The sequence below is a fragment of the Gadus macrocephalus genome, chromosome 11 (assembly GCF_031168955.1).
Source record: "Gadus macrocephalus chromosome 11, ASM3116895v1".
Taxonomy (NCBI): domain Eukaryota; kingdom Metazoa; phylum Chordata; class Actinopteri; order Gadiformes; family Gadidae; genus Gadus; species Gadus macrocephalus.
The window spans coordinates 13550113-13574905 of NC_082392.1; the positions used below are offsets into that span (position 1 = coordinate 13550113).

The 24793-nt window shown below is 49.1% G+C and overlaps 2 protein-coding genes across 4 annotated transcripts in view; both read left to right on the plus strand.

The window, feature by feature from the left end:
* LOC132467400 (transcription factor HIVEP3) overlaps positions 1–17535 on the plus strand; it is a 44806-nt gene extending 27271 nt beyond the window's left edge. For all 3 annotated transcript variants that reach the window (XM_060064663.1, XM_060064664.1, XM_060064662.1), the window contains 8 exons: positions 2582–4903; positions 5262–5551; positions 6101–8122; positions 8645–8823; positions 12686–12861; positions 13335–13436; positions 15012–15661; positions 15966–17535. In XM_060064663.1, coding sequence (XP_059920646.1) covers positions 2914–4903; positions 5262–5551; positions 6101–8122; positions 8645–8823; positions 12686–12861; positions 13335–13436; positions 15012–15661; positions 15966–16634 — 6078 coding nt within the window. In that variant the 5' untranslated portion in view covers positions 2582–2913 and the 3' untranslated portion in view covers positions 16635–17535. The remainder of the gene's footprint in view (positions 1–2581; positions 4904–5261; positions 5552–6100; positions 8123–8644; positions 8824–12685; positions 12862–13334; positions 13437–15011; positions 15662–15965) is intronic.
* A 1527-nt stretch (positions 17536–19062) lies between these two features.
* LOC132467407 (endothelin-2) lies at positions 19063–22172 on the plus strand. The gene is made up of 5 exons (XM_060064677.1): positions 19063–19785; positions 20442–20592; positions 21089–21202; positions 21773–21838; positions 21931–22172. The coding sequence occupies exons 1-4, from the start codon at positions 19731–19733 to the stop codon at positions 21783–21785; spliced, it is 333 nt and encodes a 110-aa protein (XP_059920660.1). The 5' UTR covers positions 19063–19730; the 3' UTR covers positions 21786–21838; positions 21931–22172.
* Positions 22173–24793: the final 2621 nt, after the last annotated feature.

Here is a 24793-nt window from a genome sequence, read left to right on the forward strand (position 1 = left end):
CTTACTTGTTCCATTCTTTTAGAACCGTCTCACTTTTCATTCTCACAATAAGGGGTACGCGGACCCACACCCCCACCACATACACTTAAAGTTTGTTTCCTACACACATACACTTAAAGTTTGTTTCCTACACACATACACTTAAAGTTTGTTTCCTACACACATACACTTAAAGTTTGTTTCCTACACACATACACTTAAAGTTTGTTTCCTACACACATACACTTAAAGTTAGTTTCCTACACACATACAACTAAAGTTAGTTTCCTCGCTCGGCTTCCATGTAGAGGAAACACTTGGTAGAACCGGGTTGAAAACAGAATTTAAGTTAAACAGTTTGAGGCCGCTGAAAGGCAGATAAAGAGTTTATAATGGTGGTGATTTGGTTTTGTTATTCTGGGTGAATTGCTGCTGTAATCAAAGCCAGATTCGGAAAAACACAAAGAAGATGTTGGTCCTGCAGCAGATGTTGAGGAACACGAAGACAGAGAGGCAGACCGGCTATAATGACAGCTGTTTGTGTATGTGTGTGTCCGGCCTTTGTTGTGCGCGCGTACATATGTGTGTGTGTGTGCGTGCAATCTGTGTGCACACGTAAGGTGTGTGTGTGTGTGTGTGTGTGTATACGAGTGTGTGTGTGTGTGTATATGTGAGTTAAGACATGGCAAGAGAGAAAAGTTGTGCTCATTATAAGCAAAAGCTGTCAGTTCTTCCTCACCGTCGACACCCAGACTTGTGCTGTTTACTGTAATCCTCTCCTCTCTCCCTTCCCTCCCCCTCTCCTCTCCACTCCCTTTACCTCCATCCCTCCCCCTCTCCTCTCTCCTTCCCTGTCCGGCCCCCTCTCCTCTCTTTTCTCACCACTCCGTGTTTCTCCACCTCTCCTGCCTCACCTCCCTCTCTCTGTTTTATTATGGGATGTAGAAAATGTTCCTAGCGCCTAGGTCATCTATAGGTCATCTAGGAGCTAGCAAGAGTAAGATGTCTGCCAATAGGACGCCTAGAGGTGAGATATAGGCCGTGGGAATCAAACGTTGAACGCAGCAGCCACGTCACGTTTTTTCCCCGATATCACTTCCCTTAAAACCTATTTTATTTTGTATCGTGTGTGTTTCTCACCATGCTGGCCTCCCGGTGATTCCCTCTGAAACCGTGGATGACTGGGTGTCAGCAGACGCTGGAGAGCAGAACTCTCTGCCGATAACCGATGTTCTCTCTGACACCGCCCACCTCACAGCCAAACCATTCAGATTGATCGTGGGTTACCAGAATTCGATTTAACTGGCCCTCTCAGGAGCGTGAACTTTTTGGTCCTAAGTCCTAAAAGGCTTTAGTCAATATCTTACAGACGGAGATCCCATGGAATCCCCTTCCAGAAGTCTCTTCCATGAGAGCAAAAACTCCCCCTGTCCTTCCTGTTGGTGTGTGGGTGACGTTGTCACAGCGTGTCTGTGTGTTTATGGAGCTCCTCAGAAGCCGCTAGTACGATAGACTTTGAGGACAACTGTCCCACAGAAACACTGCACCCTAGTGGCTGACTGTATCGAGCATTAGCTGGAGCCCAGTTACGTTCACATCGTCTCATCCACTTCAAAGCATCACCAGCCATCCATTTAGCTCAGTTTAGCTAAAGTGCCAGACGGGTTGAACATTCACTAACTTCCCAAAATGAGTTGTCATGCTCAACGCTGTGGTCCTCCCCATTTGATTCATCTCCTTTGGATGCTGCTTCGACCGCCCCTAGCAATGGATCAGGCCATGGCTCAGATGGACACACATTACTTCACTTCCATGACTGTTACAGGTTCTGAAAGGGCGCTCAATGCCCTGCGTGTTTCGAGCGTGTTGCTCGTCTGGGTCCATGCATGTGTATTTGCATCCGTGTGAACATGATGCACACGGATAATATTGATGTTGTTAACATTTAACAATCAGATCACATTGACATTGGCATCCGGACCTTACCACACACCCGGAGCAGACCTCGTGTTTGTTCTGAGTGCAGCATGAGGCTGGGCCAGGATTGTCTTGTTCTTCAGCACTGCTCGGTGCTTGACAGGAGGGTCCGGTGTACAGATGAGTTCAGGACAGATGAGAGCAATAACACGCAGCTGATGCTATTACCTCGCAAATGTTCTCATTACAGCAGTCTCCTCTCTCAGCGTTATGCCAGCAGATCTAACCCTGTTTGTCACTGTATGATATGTGAGGGCCGATCTTGTGTGTGGAGTCTCATGATAGGAAACTAATGACTTTGGCCTTTCTCTAGTATCAGCACACAACTATTCTCCAGAAAAGGTTAGACGTGCTGTTTGTTCGCACTTCATGGTTCAGAGTCTGTGAGTTTAAGTGATGGATTCACTACTGTCATGACAGCTTGTAAGAACAGCAACGAAAAAATAAAAGCAATGGCATTTCTCTACTGCGGCACAGTACTGCAATATGCCTGCAATATGCTGGATTTTGTTCATTCTGTGGTGAATATGAATATGGTGCGGACTATGGAGTGTGTATGTGTTGTTATTGTTGCAGTGTCTTCATGTCTCATCCCCACTGTCTTTTGTTCCCACTCTTTCTTTAGATGCAGCCGGAAGCTGACTGTCTAGCCAGGGTTTGGAGCTAACTTGAAGACAGTTGGTTCCCGGGGAGCTAACATGTCTCCCACTGGACAGCAGCCGAGCCGCTCAATGAAGGGAGACGGCCCATGTTTACATTCAGACCTTCACCTCCAGGGCACCCTCTTATAATGCCTTACTTGGCGTTCTCAAATAACCGTTGGCCCCTACCAAAAAGCGCCTGTTACATGATTAATGAGTCCGCCTGCAGATGTCGTATTCCTGACCCGTGTGCTGCCAGGGCTAGCTCCATGAGGCCGCCCCTCCTCCAGGCTCCTTGAGGCCTCCTCCCGCCTCTATGGAGGCCGGCTCCAGCCGCCCGGCCGGCGGGGAGCGCCCCGGACGGCCGGAGCAGCACTCCGTGTCTGCCGAGCCCCCGCCCGGGCCCTGCCCCCCCCGGCCGCCCCTGCAGCCCGCCGGCCCCGGAGCCCGGGCCCCGGGGCGGCTGCAGAGCCGCCCGCCGCAGCGGAGCACCCTGATGCTCCGGCTGCAGCAGCAGCAGGCCATCGCGTGGCAGCACTCGGACGCCGCCGGCCCCTCGGGCGGGAGCTTCCTCTCCGCGCCGGGGGGTTCCTCCACGGTGACCCTGGCCTCCGTCCCCTCCGCCTCTTCCACCAGAGGGGAGCGAGCCCAGGGCGCGGCACCCCAGCCGAGCCAGGACGCCCCAGAGAGCGGGGGTCCGTCCAAACGCGGGGAGAAGAAACCCCAGAAGCCCGGCAAGTACGTGTGCACGTACTGCGGCCGGCCGTGCGCCAAGCCCAGCGTCCTGCAGAAGCACATCCGCTCGCACACAGGCGAGAGGCCCTACCCCTGCGTCCCCTGCGGCTTCTCCTTCAAGACCAAGAGCAACCTCTACAAGCACCGCAAGTCCCACGCCCACCGCATCAAAGCGGGCCTCGCGTCCATCCGGGACGAGCCCAGTTCAAGTGGCCCGGAGGGGGGCGGGCCCGGGGAAGACCCCGAGGAACCCACCGAGGGGGAGAGTACGGAGTCCGAGGAGGAAACCGGCCAGCACAAACACTCCTCCTCTAAAGACACGACAGCCCAGCAGAAGAGCGCCACGAAGGAGACGCCGGAAGGTCCGGACGAAGCCAAGAGGCTGGAGGACTCTCAAGTGGTCAAGCAGCGGCTGGCGATGAGGCTGAGCGAGAGGAAGCGCGGCCCGAAGGCCTCGTCGGGCGACCGTCCTTCCTCCCTCTCCACGTCCTCTTCGTCGTCGCTGGGCCCGGGCAGCAAGGGCAGCACGGAGTCGGGCTACTTCTCGGGGTCGGGCAGCACTGAGATGTCCCAGGTCAGCCCTCCCAGCGCCAGTGCCAAAAGCTACGCAGAGATTATCCTGGGCAAGTACGGGAGGATGGGAGGGCAGCAGCGCCACGCCCATCAGCAGCACCCCCACTCCTCCTCCTCCTCGGGGCCCGACGACAAGGGCCTGTCCTACGGCGTCCCCAAGACCCAGGTGATCGAGCACATCACCAAGCTCATCACCATCAACGAGGCGGTGGTGGACACCAGCGAGATCGACAGCGTGAAGCCCAGACGCTCCTCTCTGTCCAGGAAGAGCAGCATGGAGTCCCCCAAGTTCTGCTCCGCTAAAGACCCCCACAGCCACGACCCCGGCAAAGGGGAGGTCCCCGGCCCCAGCTACATGGGTCGCCTCCAGGGGCCAGAGCAGAACCCGTCCTCCGTCCCCCTGCTCAGGAGCCACTCCATGCCCCTGTCCGCCTGCCAGGGAGAGCCCTCCTCTGGCAGCGCCGCCGCCCCCCCGGGGGGCTTCCGTCTCAGCCACTCCTTCGACGAGCAGCAGGCGCTGGTCACGGAGATGCGGGTCGGCCACGCCCAACGGATGCTGAGGCGGCAACCGGCCGTAGAGTTTCCCCTGGGAGCCGAGGCCCTCACAGAGGGGGTCCGTCCTACCTCCTCACCCAGAGGGGTCGACCCAACCGGGCAGCAGCAGCAGCAGCAGCAGCATCAGGGCCCTACAGAGTTTGAGTGTGATGCCTGCGGGGCCCGGTGTAAGAAGAGGGAGAGCTACGAGGCCCACAGGGGCGTGTGTCCGTCGAAACAAACCGTGGGGACGGGGGGCGGGGCGGCGTGCGGAACGCGCAGGGAGGACCGCCCACAAATAATGCACTACAAGTTCCGAGCGCTGGCCATGGCGGTGAGGAAGAGGAGGAAAGAGGAAAGCTTGGAGGAGGACCCTCCGAGCCCCGGGCCGACGGCCACCCCCGGCACTTCCAGCGCCTACACTCCAGTGCCAAGCAGACCGGAGCGCACACACGCCACCTCAGGTGGGCTACCTTCTACTTCCTGTGGGAGGGCCTAATGGCTCGAACCGCCCCCTCTAATCAACTTAAACTAAATTATGGGAAATATATCTGTATATCTCCTCCTTCTTTTAAATGAATTATTGAATGCTGAGAATAGATGTCTCAACGCTGTTGGCTGACATTATATATATGAGGAATAAGGACAAATGTCCCAGCCTAAATCTACTAGGCCTGTCCCTAGCTGCTCTTTAATTTTTCTGAAATCAATGCAAGTGGCTTTGGATAAGAATGTCTGCTAAATTATTAAATAGCAGTAAATAGTCAAATCTCACAATCGGCAGTGTAAAACGCTCATCAAGTGTGTTATTGTATTTCTCAGGTGTTCCTTCCCAGTCTGAGCCAAACCAGCAGCAGCAACAGGACAGAAAGGGCGTGTCCGTGATCCAACACACCAGCTCTTTTGAGAAGCAGGAGAGCATCTGCATGGGGGGTCAGGAGCCGGACCACAGGCAGGGTCAGCCGGAGCAGCAGCCGGAGCCAAAACCATCGCCCTCCTCACCGCGACTTATCCGCCAACCAAACATCCAAGTGCCAGAGATCCTCGTCACTGTGGAGCCGGATGCTGACATGCCATCTGTCTCCCCACCAGGGACGGTGGCCTCTTCCAAGGTACATTACTACCCACAGACCGGGGTTACATTACGACCTACAGTAGCCTTCAGGGCTATTAGAGGTCTGTATGTACGACTACCTGCAGACTGTAGCTACATTAGTTCTTCAAAGGATTAAAGATGTAATCTTTAATAAAGGTCTGTATGTATGTACGTGACTACCTACAGTAGCCTTCTGGGCTACTGTAGGTCTGTAGGGACAATACTACCTTCAAACTGGAGGTACATAACTTCCTACAGACCTACATTATACATTAAAGATGTATATCTCAATTGAAGAGGTTGTTTATTGTTTATGGTTATCTCCTTTGCACACTTATATTTTCGATTTGTGGTAATTATTGAATACATTTTTATAAAAAAAAGTAATTGAAAACAATTAAATACAAATTCAATAATATGTGTATCTATATATATGTATACAACCTAATCTTACCTGCTATTCTATCCCTACGGAAACTTTACTTGGCTGTTCACAATCCTCAAATATTTAATATTAGATGCCAAATTCCTGTGAATGAGCTCTCCACGTGTCTCTCCTCCCCAGGAGGCCGAGAGGGTGGAGGAGTTCCAGTGGCCGCCGCGTAGCCAGTCGCTCTCCCAGCTCCCTGCAGAGAAACTGCCACCAAAGAAGAAGAGGCTGCGTCTGACGGAGATGACCCAGTCGTCCGGGGAGTCCAGCTTCGAGTCGCCGTCCCTCCCCCGCAGCCCCAGTCAGGAGAGCAACGTCTCCCACGCTTCCAGCCTCTCCGCCCCCTGTGAAGACCCGGGGAGGCCAGAGACCACCCTCTGGGTCTCCGGCAGCCAGGGGTCCCAGATGCTGACGGTGCCTTTCGCCCCCCACCAGTACCAACAGGCCACCAGAGAGATGAGGCGCTCGGCCTCCGAGCAGACCCCCGCTAGCACCGTCGGCTCGGACCCCGCCCCGGAGACCAGGAGCAAGTCCTTTGACCTCGGGTCTCTGACCCCTCAGCAGTCCACATCTGCCTGGAGGGAACGCAGGAAGTGCCTCCTGGTGAAGCATGCGGCCTTAGGGGAGCCGGAGCAGGAGGAGGGCAGCGCCGCGGCTCAGTCACCCAGATCAGAGAGCCCCAAACCGGGGCCTTCGCACTCCAGCTATCCCCCTGTTTACTCCCCGGAGGTGGGCCCTATGCTCTGCGTGGAATCCATAGGGAAGGCCTTGCAGCTATTTCACCCACAGACCCTCACGCACACTGCCTTCCCGTCACGGGACCCGTTCCCGCCGGGATCGCACGCCTGGCCGGTCCCTGAACCAGCAGCGATCCACGACGTCTCCGCCTCCCAGATCATTCCCAGGGCTTTTTTACATTCCCACGTGGCACCGCCTCCGATCCGGATCCACCCGGCCCAGATCCACATGGCCGAGCGCTTGGGCATTCCTCTGCATCAGTTCCCTGAGCTGCTTCCTCTGCACTTTTCTACCAGGCCCGGGACGGGCCAGGCGCTGTACCTGCCTGTACCGCCGCTGCTCACCATACACACACCCGGGGCTTCTTCGAGAGGACCCTCCATCTCCCTGTCTCCCTCTCCTCCCCGTCCTCCCTATGCTCCTCTGGTCCCGCTCTCCTCCCGCCGCTCCCGGCCGGTCATCATCACCTGTCTGGCTCAGCTCACGCCGTCCGTGTCCCTGGTGGTTCCCGTCCGCCTCCAGACCGGCATGCCCAGCTACGTCAGCGCCAAGTACACCACCCTCTCCCAGATCCTGGCCTCGGCCCGGCCGCAGCAGCCTATCTGCTGCGGCGCCATGGTCATCATGGGTCGGCTGGGGCAGGACAAGCTGCAGAGGTCCTACCTGAAGGTCCCCAGCCCGGACCTAGAGAGCCTCCTGCCCCTGTCCCTGCCCGGGGACCTGGCCTCGGGGTCCAGAGCGGGGGACAGCTACTGCCCCCTGGGGGCCGGAGGGAGCAAACGCATGCTCTCCCCTGCAGCCAGTCTGGAGCTCAGTACGGAGGCCCAGAGGCACCAGAAAAGGGTGAAAGAGGAAGAGGAGGTAAAGGAGAAGAAGGGGGTGGAGGGAGCGGTGGAGGATACAGGGGCTCATGAAGAGAAACACAGTAAAGCCAGCAGCAGTAATGTGGAGGACGTCAAGGAGCCGGCCAGGACGGAGAGGGTGAGTGTAAAGGTGGAGAGGGGGGAGCAGCAGATCCCCAGGACTCACAGCCAGGAGGGATGGCCCCCAAGAGAAGAAAGGCCCCTAAAAGAGGAAGGCACAGCTGCTAGGCAGGACCAGAGCGTCGGGTCTCCAGCAAGACCGGGCGACACCCCTTCGCACCCCAACCTCAACTCCAGCACAGCGGTCAACTGGTGCTACCTGAACTACACCAAGCCCAGCCCCAGCTCCCACAGGGAGGCCGGGACGTCCGTCTACTCCTCCTGGAGCATCAGTGACCACAACCCCAACCTGCCGGGCCTCAGCACCAAGGTGGCCTTGTCCCTGCTGTGTTCCAAACAGAAGCACAGCTCCGCTACCTACACCATGGCCACAGCCTCCAAGCCCGTTCAGTCCGTACTACCGTCCTCCAGTAACCAGACTCCGCGTGTCACAGAGGTAAATATAACAGCAGGTCGTACTAACATATATATCCGCTTTCAGCTTCCCTTCACCATCACAGCAGACTGTGCAGTTGTTAAGTGATAACCCGTTGGTAACAGAGTCTTCACTTCAATGTAGGGTGAACTGTCCTCTGTGTCTGTACTGCAGGAGGGTGAACTGTCCTGTGTGTCTGTACTGCAGGAGTTTGACCTGTCCTCTGCGTGTCTGTACTGCAGGAGGGTGAACTGTCCTGTGTGTCTGTACTGCAGGAGGGTAAACTGTCCTCTGTGTCTGTACTGCAGGAGGTTGAACTGTCCTCTGTGTCTGTACTGCAGGAGGGTGAACTGTCCTGTGTGTCTGTACTGCAGGAGGTTGAACTGTCCTCTGTGTCTGTACTGCAGGAGGTTGAACTGTCCTGTGTGTCTTTACTGCAGGAGGGTGACCTGTCCTGTGTGTCTGTACTGCAGGAGGGTGACCTGTCCTGTGTGCCTGTACTGCAGGAGGGTGACCTGTCCTCTGTGTCTGTATTGAGTGTAGGTTCATGCTGCCCCACCCAGAGCCCTACCGAAGCCTGAGAAAGAGGAGAAGAGGGAGAAGGAGGAGAGGAGGGAGAGGAAGGAGGAGAAAAGGGAGAAGAAGAAGGGAAGGAGAGAAGAGGAAGGAGCTACCTCCTCCAAACGAAGCGAGTCCCCTCGGGTCCGGATCTGCGAAGGCGGGTAAGAGAAAAAGACGATGCTTTCCAAGCTCATGTTAATCCTCTCGTTTTATTTAGAAGATGGTGGCTTAGGTTGATTGGAATAACTATTGTGTTCATTACTAACTGGTCGCCAGAGCAATGACAGACTAGAGCAGAAATATAATAAAGCTGTGGGAGACGGCAGAGCAGAACGCAGGAGAAATTAACAGATGGGAAGCAGCGAAGCCCTCAGGGACTTCATTTGTACCTGCTTCCAAGTCGCTCCTCACTGCTGCAAAGTGTGTTCTTCTGTTGAAGTGTGAATTAAACAAGTTTGTGTGTGTGTTTGCTTGTTGGCATATGTGTGCTTTCCATCAATTCTGCGTCTGTTGGTGACTATAATTCATAATTCCATGTATCTCAGGCCGTTGTGTTTATTAGAAGGAGAGAGTGTGTCCCTGGCAGCAGTTTGTGTCAGGTGTGTTCAGTGTGAAGTGCTAGGGAGAGGGGAGGTAACGAGGATGACATAAGGTAGACCGGCTGACAGGAATTATCAACACGCTTTCTCCTAATGATGGCCTGAACGATAACATTTATGTAATGTCTTAGGAAACCTGAGTTAACTGTTGATAAAGCATGACTTGACAGTAGATACAGTCTTAATTAACAGTAGATACAGCATGAATTAACACTAGATACAGTGTGAATAAACAGTAGATACTGCATAAATTTACTGTATATACGGAATGAATTAACAGTAGATGCTGCCTGAATTAACAGTAGATGCAGCATGAATTAACAGTAGATACAGTGTGAATAAACAGTAGATACTGCATGAATTAACTGTATACGGAATGCATTAACAGTATATGCTGCCTGAATTAACAGTAGATACAGCATGAATTAACAGTAGATACAGTGTGAATAAACAGTAGATACTGCATGAATTAACTGTATATACGGAATGCATTAACAGTAGATGCTGCCTGAATTAACAGTAGATACAGCATGAAATAACACTAGATACAGCATGAATCAAAAGTAGTTACAGCATGAATCAACAGAAAATACAGCATGAATTAGCAGTAGATACTGCATGAATTAAAAGTAGATGCAGCATTAATTAACAGTAGATACTGCATAAACTAACAGTAGATACTGCATAAACTAACAGTATATACTGCATGAATTAACACTAGATACAGCATGAATTAACAGTAGATAATGCATTAATCAACAGTAGATACAGCATGAATTAACAGTTGATACTTCATCTATCAATATTAGATACAGCATGAATTAACACTAGATACGGCATGAATTAACAGGAGATACTGCATGCTGTCTATCACTGGCAGCATCACAAACAGCTTCGACATCAACAGGAAGAGCTTTGCATAAACAGCCCACAGCTTTCTCTCCTCTCACTCATGTCTGTGTCCCTTGTACTGTCTCCCTCCATCTGTCTAGTTTCCCCTTATTCTTCCCCTTTCTCTCTCTCTCTCTCTCTCTCTCTCAATCTCTACAGCAGCCATCCGGGTGTTTTGTACCCTGTGTGCCTCCCAGTGCCCACGCTTATTATCTCTATCTGACTTTTGACAAAGTGTAACCTTACCGCACGCACAGCGTTGGACGACGCGGTGGTGAAACTTCTCTCCGTCATTTGCATCAGAGACGGGTTTTCTTGTGTTCATGTTTTGGTGTGAGTCATTGTGAGCATTCATCCCGATCCAATTACAGGGAGCCCATTTAGGTAGGGGCGGGCGTGGGAGCCCTCAGAGGTGTGGTAGAAGTGCTCAGATGAGGATGGCAGCTTTCCCTTCGTTAGGAGTCGTCTGGGGAACCAGAGAACGGCGGCTCGCTCCTGTTTTGGATGCACTTGGGGCTGGTAGAATAGTACAGCGAATCCCTTCTTAGACGCAGAAAAGTCTCACTACGAGACTTTGAAAATGCATTAATTTGAGCTGTCTTGAGCTGTGTGTGTGTGTGTGTGTGTGTGTGTGTGTGTGTGTGTGTGTGTGCGTGTGCGTGTGTGGGGGGGTGGGGTTGTATAGCAGACTGCTATACCTCTTTACGATTCTGATGAAATCTTTGTTTACAGGATTGACAGAGAGCCCAAAATACTGCTGAAGTGGTGTTCTCTAAAGTTATTCCTGATGCGTCCTCCACTTGTGTGTTTCGGACTGGTGTAGATTGGGATACTGATGCGTCCCTATTCAAAGTCCAGCAAGACCAGATTTGGCTCAAATCCGTAGAGCTTGAGTCAGGCATTAATCTAGATCTAGACTGCTGACAGAGCTGCCTCGGCCCGCCTGTTGTGCAACAGCTCTCCCGGGTTTCAGATCACAGCCATCATGTCAGAAAGGCTCCCCTCCCTTTCCCAGATAGAACACACTTTTCATGTCAGGACAGTTTGTAAACTATGTTAAGTAACGTCTCAGGAGTGTATCAGAATGTTCCCTGTATGATACATCGCACCGTGGTTGCCTGCGTAGCACTGCTAGTTTGTTCTGGAAGCTAAGCAGGGCTGGTCTTTGTCCTTGGGTGCGAGACCCCAGGTGTCCTTGACAAACTTCAAACCTGGCTGCTGTACCAACAAGGCTCCCTAGTCCCAGTTGGTTGCTTTTTAAGTTCACATTTTTTTTCATGTCTTTTTAATTATTTCCCCTTATCTTATCTTAATTGGATGGTTTCAGTGAGTCACTCTTCCAGTGTGCGTTATGGCAGCGGTGCATCAGTCACGTAGACATAATCATTCACCCCGGAAACCTAGGAAAGCCCTTTATAAATACAACCCATTATTACCCTTGACCTGTGTGTGTGTGTGTGTGTGTGTGTGTGTGTGTGTGTGTGTGTGTGTGTGTGTGTGTGTGTGTGTGTGTGTGTGTGTGTGTGTGTGTGTGTGTGTGTGTGTGTGTGTGTGTGTGTGTGTGTGTGTGTGAAGCATGTGCAGACGCTCTGCATCACCGTGCTCTCGGATGTGTTTGTGTTCTCTGGGAGCGCTGCAACACGGTGCAGCGGAGGAGTTCAGCTGAATGTTTTATGTGCGAATTGAGGCTTCCGTGGAGCTTGAGATGCGTGTGAGTATTTTTAGCTGAGACAAGGACTACGTGTCAGGCAACAGTAGCCCACTCCGGAATGAATGGGACACAATGTCATCCTGAAGGCTGCTCCACAGTTTGCTCCCTGCTTCCCCCGGCCCTCGTTATACAATGGCATCTGTCTGTGTTATAGCGGCGACGTTGTCCTCGCCCTTCTGCATGTGTTCATTCACATCTTGGATAGATGCGATTCACGACGGAAATCCAAGACAGAGACGGCAGATGGCTGATTTCCAGGGGAGCACGGAGGTTCATCCAGATGTAAAAGCTTCCCTCCGGTTCCTATGTGTTTCCCTCGGTACACAGTGTGTGTGTGTGTGTGTGTGTGTGTGAGCAGCGTCTTTAGAGAACGGAGGCTGAATGCGTTGACAGGTTTTTATATGCAGCGCCTATTCTGGGCTGTGGCGTCGGGGCCAGGCCTGCCGTCCCGCTCTGTGGCCGCCGGTGCTGCCGTTGGCAGGCCCTCCCTGCAGAGAGCCAGGGTGTCCTGAGGAGAGGCCAGAGGACCCTATGGAGCTGGGGCTTTCAGTGGGGCTTCCCCACACTGGGCGTCCATAAAGGGCTGTTTGTGTGTCTGGAGGCCCGGTCCCCTGAATGTATTCACGTCCAGCTCCTCTGCTCGCACCCACCCACACTCGGGGAGCTTTCAGCAGGCCGGGTTAAAAATAACGTTTTGTTTGTGTCACGATGAAGGATCTGTAGATTTAACGGGTCTCTCTCTCTCTCTCTCTCTCTCTCTCTCTCTCCCTCTCTCTCTCTCTCTCTCTCTCCCTCTCTCCCTCTCCCACTCTCGCTGATCAGGTATAAATCTAATGAAGAGTATGTGTATGTGCGGGGTCGTGGCAGGGGCAAGTATGTGTGCGGAGAGTGTGGAATCCGCTGCAAGAAGCCCAGCATGCTGAGGAAACACATCCGTACACACACAGATGTCCGGCCATACATCTGCAAATACTGCAATTTTGCCTTCAAAACCAAAGGTAAGGGCACCTGGGTATTATAACGGGCTGTTTTCAACGATGCTACGCAACATATACATATACGGTATGTGCGCCTATGTTGCTAACAGCATGCAACCTCGACTGACATGCTAGAGAAGACATTACCTAATGATGCAGAGAATTGGCTTTTGACTGAGGGAACTGTATCAGTAGCACAACTCAACTCTTACTGACTTCACACAAAGAATCCAACATGAAACCAAGGGCAACTTAAAGAGAATGCTCATCAGTAATACACACAGATACAGCCTCTCTTCATACCGAACGACCGAACAGACTTCTCCCGCTTTACTCAATGTGACTGCGTGTGTCTCCTAGTTGGCACGCTGACGTGAAGAATGTTTACAGTAAAACACACACGTGAGCAGTCTAGCAGTCTCACTGAAGCATGTTCCAGGCCTGACTCCCTTCTGCCTCACGTCCTCATTTGCTCTCTGGTCTCCGTCCATTAGGGAACCTTACCAAACACATGAAGTCCAAGGCTCACGGGAAGAAGTGCCAAGCCATGGGTGTGTCTGAGTCCTCGCTGGACGACCCAGAGAGTGAAGAAGCAGGTGAGCTGAACTGCAGCGTTGCCCACGGGCCGACTCGCCTTCCCTCAGAGGAGAAGCTCGGGAGCAGCTGAATCAACTCGCTGCATCGGAAGAGCTTTAGCAGCTAGACGGTGACGGCTTGCACAACCGCCCCCTCATGTTCTATTCTCCTCCATTTGGCCTTGCAAAGAACAGGACCAAAAAGTATGAATGAATTAAAGACAGCAGAGGTCCGCTGGGTCCTGGCGCAGCTCTGGCAGCTGAGGCTACAGCCTCACAAGGACAGACCTTTTTACCCATCATGCAGCACGTGGACGCAGCCCCGAACTCCCGACCTCCTCCCGACCACCCCTGGTCTCACCTCCCTACCCTCCTGTCTAACCACCCTCCGTTCTCATCTCACCCCCCCTCTGTCTCATCTCTCCTCCCTCCTGCCTCACCTACCTCCTGTCTAACCTCCCACCCTCACATATCGACCTTCCCTCCCTCCCTGCTGTCTCGCCTCCCCCCCGTCTCACTTCCCTCCTGTCTCCCCTTTCCTTCCTCCCGTCTCACCTCCCTCCTGTCTCACCCTTCCTTCCTCCCGTCTCACCTCCCTCCTGTCTCACCCTTCCTTCCTCCCGTCTCACCTCCCTCCTGTCTCACCTTTCCTTCCTCCCGTCTCACCTCCCTCCTGTCTCACCTTTCCTTCCTCCCGTCTCACCTCCCTCCTGTCTCACCTTTCCTTCCTCCCGTCTCACCTCCCTCCTGTCTCACCCTTCCTTCCTCCCGTCTCACCTCCCCATCTTTCTTTCATGCACGAGTCATGTCATTGACGACAAGGACCCGCTCGTATTCAGACTGCTCATTCACCAAACTGGAATGGAAAAGATTATCAATAGGCACGACTCTTTTCAATAATGTGTCACTGGAAGAGGCGAGCTATTTATAATATCGTGTTGTTGGCTGGCAGCTGAGGGATGTTTCAGCAGCGTATCCCTCGCTGAGATCGTTCCCAATAGAGGCTCTGTGGTAGCGTTTTATCAATGGTTTACCATTTGCCCAATGGGGTCTTTTCATGTAGGTCGTTAAAAAGAGGAAGAAACAAATATGTGGCCACTTCCTACCGCCTCACAAGAGAGATCGTAAGGGAGACGATTAAGGGAGATTATAAAGAGAGGAGATTAAGAGAAATGCCTTAGAGATTTCTGAGAGATCTTTAAGATCGATCTTTAAGAAAGACATTCAAGAGAGATCTTTTAAGAGAGATGATTATGGGAGATCTTTTAAGAGGGATGAGTAAGAGAGATGTTTAAGAGGGATGAGTAAGAGAGATGTTTAAGAGGGATGAGTAAGAGAGATGTTTAAAAGAGATTACTGAAATGAGATGATAAGAGAGATGATTAAGAGAGATACCATGAGATGATTAAGAGAGATTACCAAGAGGAGTTTAAGAGAGATGATTAAGAGAGATTACTAAGAGGAGTTTAAGAGAGATGATTAACAGAGATTACTAAGAGACGTTTAAGAGAGAGGATTAACAGAGATTACTAAGAGACGTTTAAGAGAGATGATTAAGAGAGCTGTCTGTCTGACACGTGTCTGTGTGTCCAACAGGGATCAGTGAGGGGCGCGTCGGTCCTCCCGAGGAGCAGGACGGGCATCAGTTCTCCGACGCGGAGGACTTCGACGAGGACGAAGATGAGGACGACGACGACGATGACGACGATGACGACGACGACGAGGAGGAGGAGTCGTCGTCCCACGATGACCCACCGTCCTCCTGCTCTTCCGACACCCGTGCATCGACGGGGGCGCAGTCCACCTGTAGCCGGCCGTCCCAGCAGGGGACCCCGGACCGCGAGGCCCCGGCGGGGAGCCCCGGCCTGGAGCCGGCCCCCCACAGGCTGTGGTCCAGCCGGAGGGCCGCCTCGCCCGGCAGCAGGCGGGCGGTGTTCTCGCGGCGGGGCTGGAGCGCCTCCCCCCGGGCCTTCTCCCCCAAGAGTGAGAGCTGCTCCCCCAGCCGCAGCCTCTCCCCACGGGTGGAGCTGTCCTCCTCCTCCGGCCGCTGCCTCTCCCCCAGGACCGACCTGTCCTCCCCCGGCCGACACCTCTCCCCCTCCCCCGAGAGGGGGCCGTCTCCCATCGGGACCCTCTCTACCCTGCGACCCAGAGCACCACACGCCCCCCCTCCGGCCCTCCAGATTCAGTACAGACCCCCGGTTTACCTACCCTGGGAGAGTCCTTGCCTGAAGGACGTTCCCCAGGTGAGTGGGGGGATAGGTGCTGAGTACACACTAACCATGAGTGGGATTAATAATAATAATAATAAGTGAAAATGATATAGCGCTTAATATGGTACTCTAAGACGCTTTACATATTGCCCTATCTAAACTATGTAACAGACATATATTAAGACATTAATGGATTGATGCATGATAACCTGCCGACTGCTATGATTGCATAATGCATGGGATGGCTTTAGGCTACGAGGAGGTCTGGTCCAAACCACCGCCAGCTGGATGGCTAGTCCTCGCCGGTGTTCTCACGGTGTGTTTGCTCCCCCTGCAGGAGAGCGGTGGAACGTCGGGAGAGGTGCCGATGTCCCCGGAGGCGACCCTGTTCCCTCCGGCCTTCCGTCTGTCCTTCAGCAGCGAGGGTTACCCCGGCAGCCAGGCCACGGACCACGTCTTCAGCCACCTCCCTCTCCACTCGCAGCAGGCCAGGGTGCCCTACCTGATGATCCCCATCGGGGGGATCCAGATGGTGCAGGCCAGGCACCGCCCGCACCCCACCACCACCCCGTCCAGCCCCACCTCCCCGCCCAACGAGGGCCCGTCCCTGGCCCGCTTCGAGTGGTGGGGGGGGGCCTCCAGGCCGCCAGGACTAAGGACTCCCGGGGGTCGCTGGTCGGGGTACCAGGAGGCGGGAACCAGCCAGTCAGGTTCGTCCAATCCCCGCGCAGCGCTAGATTGTTCCACAACAGAGACCACAGACTCAAAGCAATACGGCAGCTCACATAGCTCCGCCCACAGCTCGACAGCGACCCAGAGAGGAGATGTTTACGCGAGAGACAAAAGCCGTCCCATACCGTCTCACAGTCAAGCAACTCACGTTGACTCGCATGCAATAGGGCCAGCGAGGGGGGGGCCAGGGGGTGGAGAGCCAGGTCTGCCTGAGGGTCCGGTGGGACCAGGAGCTGGAGGAGACTCCTCGAGAACAGACAAGAGCACTTCTTAATCTCCACATCCCAGTTCTGCTTTATGGTTTGCTACACTTTTTTTTTTTATTGCTTTGTTTTTATACAGTTTTCAATACTATTGTTAACTTGACTGTTTGTTCTTTGGCAATATTCAGGTTTGGTAAAAAAAAAAACATGCACTTTTTTTCTTTGTGAAAATGTTTCTGTAAATCTATATATAAATCGATATATATTCCATATGTATCTCTGGTGATACTGCTATCTTAATATCTGTTTAAATATATGTCAAAGGATCCTGAATAAATTTGTAAATGACCAAAATCTTTCAAAGAAAAGTTATCACATTTTTGTTTGTCCTTTTTGTCCAGTATTACTCAAAATGCACAGTATTACTTGTGCCTTTATCTGTCCATGGTGGTTCATGTACCGTTTGTACAGTTGGACGAGGAGAAGGCTGTGAAGCATGTTATTTTCTTTCTGTTGTTTAAAGGGGCGTGATATTTGATGTATGGATGATTTCTCCTCTAAGGGGCGTTGCTTTGTTACCACGGTAACGGAGGGAGGTTTGCAGTCAGGGTATAACGTTAGGAGCAGCAAGGTAAAAAAAGAAAATGCACTGAAGTTAAACGTATATATTTTATTACAAAGGTTTTTAGCTTAAAGCTTATCTCTGCACAGAGAAAAGTGCTCCTTATTTATTGTCATTTAATGACATTGAACATTGTTTGAGGGTTGTTTTTTTAATCTTTTTATTCTTGAAAAACAAAAATCATGCTTTTTTATTTAGTTCTTGTGTGTCTTTTTCGATATGTGAATGAGTTTGTTGGAGAGGAAAACCGCCAAGTGCACTGGTACTGGTAGATCAAGTGCCCTGCAGACTTCACAAACAAAACATTTTATAGTCCTCGGACAAATAAAATATACACCAAACTCCCCTGAGCTTGAGCCTGTTTGTGAGTAATTTTTTCGTGACTGCGTTGTTACCTGACATGTTGTCTTCACCAAGGAATCCTTCACAGGAATCTGTCACATTCTTCACATTCATTTGATGGTCTTTTTTTTGAAGACCTTGTTCGGGTCGATGTTAATGGATTCTTTGTCGGAAAACTAGATTATTTTAAGGAGATAAAGTAAGTACAGCAGAAGATGCTGACATCACTGAAAGATGCACAACAAGGCTGAAGGATACATTCGTTGATAATAATATGTTGTCTAGATGTTTTCTCCTCTTTTAGAGACTGAGTGTTGCCATGTAAGTACTGTATATTATACACAGATGTTATTCTATCTGATAAATGAATCCATTCAATTGGGCATATTCAACATGTTTCATCTGGGAAATATACAATTATTCGGATGTTCCTTGAATGTGCAGATACTTCCCTGTCAATATCCATCCTTTGATATCCTGTCAAAACGAACGGGAATACAGGATAAGTGAATCATGGCAAGCCCGCTTTTAATCTGACCTGCACCTGTGAGCCCAGACACTATATTTGTTTTCCCTCTCACTTTATGTCAGTTCCATCCACTTAATTCCCTTCCACTTGACGAGAGGGGAAAACCAGACAGGACAATAGATGACCTAATGCTACCCGGGATCACTGGAGGTGAACACATTACATCTCATGGTGCGGGGGTCTGTCCTGGAATGGTCTGAGGTGCGTGATGCCTTGTCCTGTTTCATTGCGATGACTCTGCTGACGAGGGAGGGGAGACCAAAATAGACCAAATCAAGGGGGTGGGGGGTAGAGAAGGGGAGTATGTTTACTGAGGAGTAATGGGCACCGGGCGGATTGGACGCTCTGATTAAAAACAAACACACCTGCAGCATAGCAGGCACAGAGAGCAGCAAACAGTGGCGAGTCCAGCTATTTTTGCTCATCCTTTGATGTGTCTATTCATTGACTGATCACTGCATGGAGTGTGTGTGTGTGGGGGGGGGGGGGGGGGGGGCACACAGCTGTGCTTATGGAGGAGGTGAGCTGCGCGTCCGCCCCAGCTCTGTGTAAGAATGTGTGGAGGGATCTGTTATCATTCCACCGCGTAGTAATCTGTTGACCGCTCATTTCAAGCATTCCACACATCTTTATCTAAGCACTATCTGTAGCTTCCCGCTGTGAGATATGTGAGCCTATTTTTAGGTTGCTGGAGTTTGAAGATTAACTCAACTTATAAAATGCTGACACATTGAAGGCAATTGATACTGCATCAGACTCAAAACAGTGTGAGAAAAGTGTGTGTATAACTACAAAGGGATTCCTAACAAAACCACTTTGTATTTCCACATAACCCTATTCATCACGAACGGGCCAAGGTTATTATGGTCTAGCTTTTTCCATTTCCATTTCTATTTTTATGTTGCTCAGACTTTTTTTTTTTCAGCCTAGTTTTAAATGTTTATTAAGCAGGTATGCTAGTTAACTCAATTCTTAGAGTGTCACTTTTAGTAATTTTTCTCATAAAATGTTGAATTTGTCAGGGGCGAGATTTAAAAGTATTGTTTAATAAAATTCCCCAAAAAGTTATTAGATATACACCTATTTTATTTGAAAACGACCAAAACTAAAAACTTTTTCTCCTTTATCTGTTTTTTAAACACACATAACTGTTTCAGTTTGGTAGCATTTTTTTGCGTAAAGCCTGGTTTTTAACAACGTTTGTTTAGATTAACAATCTTGGTACAGACCGCCACAGCACAGCATTTTGGGGTAAAAAGCCAAATGACCAAACCAGCCTAGGCAGGATCATTTCCTTTGTATTCAGTCTATCTGTCTGGTTCTACCGATACAGCACCCAGGGTGTTTATTACCCTAACAGTAGTCAAGGCAACTATTTGACCATGAGAGAGGCAACTGATGAAGGTGTGGGTAATTGCTGTGTGGGCGAGGCATGACGATGGGAGCTGGACGGAGTAACGACATGACAACAGAGATCCTGATTCTTTGTTGTGTGAGGCTACATAACTTGTGTTGCGTACAATGTGTGAGCCATGGGCCCCACCTCCTCTGTGACATCACGGCAGGGAGAGGAGGGATGCATAAGTCGCTGGCCTCAGCCACCTGCAGCCACTAACAGATCAGTCGATAAACAGCCCTAGTACCCTGCAAAGCTTCCAGAAGAACTCTACAGAGATGTCTCCTCACACCGCTATTCTGCTCCTCTCCTTTTGCTCTTCTCTGCAGGACGGTGAGTCTACCCGCCTTTACTCTCCATGGAACAAATGAAAATAGTAACTTGATCAGAGCATACATTAGGGTCTGCATTACACTTTTATAATTTATCTTTTAAAGTGTTTATACTGTCTGTTTTGTTTGCCCTTTGCGTTTGTTCTGTTTGTATTGTCTTGTCCTTACTTCAGCATTTAGTTTAGCATGTACCTCAGTGTCTATTTTGTTTGCATTATATTTGTATTATATTGTACTGTGTTGTATTTTTATTTGTATCCTGTGTTTTTCCACTGCTTCTGGCCTGTTGCAACAAACAAATTCCTCCTTCTGGGGATTAATAAAGTTGTATCTATCTATTAGATTGATACTAGTCGTCTGTGTTTGCTTTGTTAATTGTACTAAAGGGGAGGGTATTTCAAGGGAAAAAACATATGTTGCCTCCTTTGCTGAGTTACAGTCCACCAGCACAAAAAACGCGCTCTGATATAGTATTGCATAGTGCTGCATTCCTTACTCTGTATCTGACCCCATGTTCCTTCAAAATGAATTCTCTATCTGTTTTAAGGGTGAGCCTTTATGACTTTATAATTGTAGAAATCATATTAACAAATGAGATCAGTGGAGGATAATGTTTTACTGTGGAAAGTTGGGTGGTAAATATTTGTGGTCCTCCAGGTCTGAGTTTCCCGTCAACAAGGCAACCCGGAGAACCAGGTGGGGAGGTGATCTCCCACCACAGAACCAGACGCTGCTCCTGCCACAGCCGGCAGGACTCTGAGTGCCACTACTTCTGTCACCTGGACATCATCTGGATCAATACACAGAGGTGGGCGCACCCACATACATCAGGCCTGGGCACACGCACACAAACACACACTAGCATGGTGGCTACATACACACACGCATACTCACGCACACATGGGCACAAACAAACGCACACACACACACACACACACACACACACACACACACACACACACACACACACACACACACACACACACACACACACACAATCCAACCCATCCTGCCACACACAATAAAGTAGATAATGTTTCATTGCCTGATATAAAATGTTCATGGTAATCTGAAAAAAATGTTAGCAAGCGTTTTTCGAGCACTAAAAACCTTTTCAGTGTTTTGAGGACAACAACAACGTCGGTTTAACTGTCATTGCAGTCATAAGAAGACATCATTACATTTTTATCATTTTGAATTCCTTATTTTTATTCTTCATGGTTACTTATTCATCCAACCGAGGAAGTTGTGTTGAAGGACTTACGGTCAGGCGTGTGATGGACCATCTCTTTTGTCCTTGGCAGCAAAACAACTCTTTATGGCCTGGGAAGCAGCGTGGCCCGCCACCGGAGAGCCGCGGGTCGCTGCTTCTGTGCCAGTCCAACTGATCGCACCTGCTCCCGCTTCTGTGTTCAAAGGTGATGTAGAATGTCTTCGTTCTCTCTGATGATAATATTAGCTCTCATATGTTGTGATTGCGGACAATGCGTAAACTCAGTGAGTTCCTCCAGGGTGGTCATCCAACATAATGCAGGATAATCCTATCCTCATGCCCTAAATGAACACAGCTGGTGAACACCGCCCGGTGCGGAGTGTGTAGGAGTTCGGAGTAGGAAGGCAGGGGCGGGATTAGCGATGAGGCAGAAACAAATAACATGATGTGACAGATACGCTCACACAAGGCCGGTGTGGTGTGTTTGAACATGAAAGTGTTATTGGGCGATAATGTGTTAGGTTAAGTTACTTTACTTAAGTTAACTTTAAGTAAGTTAGTTGATGATAGAGCCATGTTGAATATGTACAGAGAACCGAAGATAGCTTTTTTTTATTCACTATAGGTTTATCTCATCTATGATTTTTATAAATCACATCAAAGTATAATGTGATTGACAGAACACCCCAAACACTGGCATTAATCATTATATATTTATTGTCATTTAGAAATATTTAATATCATTAGGCCTAAATGTTTGCATCTTCATCATCAGCTTGGCCAACTGAACTCCGGAAAGTGCCATGAAGAGACCCCCAGCCCACCTGCTCAATGTCCCCAGGTGAGAGAGGAAGTTAAACAACACCATATTTACCTTCTGGAGGCTTTTCAGCCCTTCACATCTCACCCTCGTATCTTATATTTCCCCTGCAGAGGTCTGGCTGATGGATCTCAAAATAAAGCTGTCCATCTAGACACGAAGAACGCCTTTCATGCCTCTGAGACGAATGTGGGCCAAAATAAATATAGATTTAATAGCGAGATAGAGACAGAGAAATAGAAGGAGAGAGAGGAGAGAAAGAGAGGCACCTGAACAAATGGTTCTACTTTCACACGAAGAGGTAAACAAAGGGCTGCGGAAACGCGTGTCGCACGATAGAGGGCCGTCGCGCCTCGTCTGTGGAAAACAGACCGATCATCGAAACACGCAGACACGGAGGCGTCAGCGTAAGTAGATGTTGCTGCACTGGCTGGAGAACTGGTTCTCTCTGCAGTGGTTGATGAAGCAAGAGATGAAGAGTTTAGGCCATCACTGACCAGTGAGTGGTGGTTGCACCTTAACGGACCACCCGCCTAACAGCTCGAAGGACAGTCACAGTTTTATGCCCGAGACCTGAAGATATTTGTGGTTTTACGCATTTTGAGATATGATGTACTGATCTATTAGTTTAGAAAAATACTGTTTATTTCTAATGAAACATTTTAATAACGTAAAAATACTGAAAGTCAGTGTTTCTATTTAAAAAAGAGTAAGAGATTTAGGCCTATGTGTACATGTGAATTTGTGATGCGTGTGTTTTAGAGACTTACAATGAAAATTATTGTTGGCAAGGGTTAGAATGTAAGAATAAACTATGGCTGACATCTCCATTAGGCTACAGTCTGAATGTTTTTTTGTTGTGATAAAAATCCCACATATTGAAATGCGTTGGCGATAGGCCTACTATTAAAAAAACAAAAAAAAAAAACAATATCTAAACTTTTGATAATTAAATCACTTCAACTTTTAATGTTTAATATTTTGTGATGATGCTCTTAAAGAAATACGGCGGATGTTATCACATGAACGCGCATATAAATGTCGTGTGACCGTTATTGGGCTGGCGTCAGGGAGTGACTGTGGTTTCAGGTGGAGTGGAGGGTGTGCCATGGATGAGCAGCTGTACTTTGATTTGTGCTTGCCATGTGGAAGATTTGCTGCTGACATGCTCGTGCGTGTACGCTACGCACCCGTTTTCTGTTCCACATTTTTCACCCAAAGCAAACACTTCACTGAGTTCAAACGGAGGCTTCTGGTAGATGTATTGTCTGGGGATTCAGGGCCTGAAGTGAACGATAAATTCACATTTTAAAGTAAGTGTGATTGAAAATGATGGTGTGGTTCTATTGAAACAATGTCAACTTTTTGAAGCCTTCCATCGTTGAAAGGAGAGACCGCGAGATCTTTCCAAGATATTTTCCAACAACCGCGCCTTCCCTTATCACGTGTTGATATTCATCGATGACAACAAACACTCCCTAACGGGCCATCAGCCAAACGCCCTAACACACTTTTCAATTATTTTACGGCCATGTATTAAATGAGGCTATATATTCTTGCCATAAGATAAGAAGGAAGCTGATAGGCGAAGGCGATAGTGTTCGTGTGTATCGGTGGCCTACATCCAATTCGTTTATTTAGTGATGTAGTAGGCCTATGCATATTGTCTACAAGACACCCTGCACAACCTCATTAACCAAAATGGGCAACAACACAAACCCCTTTTAATTATATTTGAAGGAATGTTGGAAAATCGGGATTGAATAGCATGATATTATACATTAAATGGTTTATACAGCATTCCACCAGGCTAATACAAGCTGGAGATGAACCTGAATGGTTCATAACTGTTGGTTGCAATGTTTTAGCTGGTAGCAACTAAAAACAAACACTTGTTTTTTTTGTTGCTGTTTCCTATCAGAACAATTTATGTTGGAAATAAATATTATGTATCCTTTGTACAGTTTACCATAACATAAATGAAATTCAAATAGATTCATAAGGTGACAGATATAAGTCAAATGTACTAAAACATACAGAGAATACCTTTTTGATGTAGACTTTAAGGACCATGGAATAAGAAATAGTAGACTAAGGAACTTATGTTTTAGATAGGCCTAATAAGATATAAGGGGCAACAGTATGATTATTGTTGACAGGGACAAGAGAGATGCTGCTGTATCAATTTACACTTTTGTAAGTTTATTTTTATACATAATAGCATGCATTATTCAAGGTAAAATAATGTGCTGAGTATTGCATACACATTTTACGAACCATAATGTTGTGAAGGAGATACATTTATTCTGCAAACCAAAGCATTAATATTAAAGTAGTTACTATTTATCTTGATAGTGTAGGTATGTAGGGATTCATCTTTGCATATGTATATTACTATGCAGGTGCCGGGTCAGGTGTGACATCTGGTTCCAGTTAGAGATGTTCCCTGCTGAACCCAATCCTTGTATGTATTTCACAAGCAGGTTCACAGTGTCCTGGGACATCTGTAACTCCCAGCGTAATGGTAATGTCCTCTCCACACATTTTTTCTCTCCATCCTACCCTTCATGTGTGTTACTGACTTCTCAACCGAAGCGTACATTGACAGGCCGGGCAGCGTAATATATGACCCAATGAAAAGAACACAATGAGTGAAAGTGATGAAGTAAATGAAGCTTCCTTATTTAATAATATGAAAAAAATATATAGTATGTGAAAAAATCATAATGTGTTGATTGGACTTCATAACAATCGTAATCCAGTTGTATGTATAGAAAACATATATATAATCGCTTGTGATGATATTAGCTAAAGAGACATGGAGTAGTCCATCACTTGATGAACACAAACCATATTCAACTGCTATGTGATAGTTCCAGAGGTCAGATCCTGTACAGCTGTCCCCCATGCAACTTACATTCCTGCATAGCTCAGTGCCACTGCCCTGCTGGAGACAGAAATTGAGCTTTAAAACAC

Bases quoted from the DNA above. Each gene is read 5' to 3' on its own strand.
- LOC132467407 (XM_060064677.1), top strand. From the start codon at position 19,731: ATGTCTCCTCACACCGCTATTCTGCTCCTCTCCTTTTGCTCTTCTCTG. The intron at 19,786-20,441 runs GTGAGTCTACCC...GTGGTCCTCCAG, and splicing joins TTGCTCTTCTCTGCAGGACG to GTCTGAGTTTCCCGTCAACA. The intron at 20,593-21,088 runs GTGGGCGCACCC...TGTCCTTGGCAG, and splicing joins ATCTGGATCAATACACAGAG to CAAAACAACTCTTTATGGCC.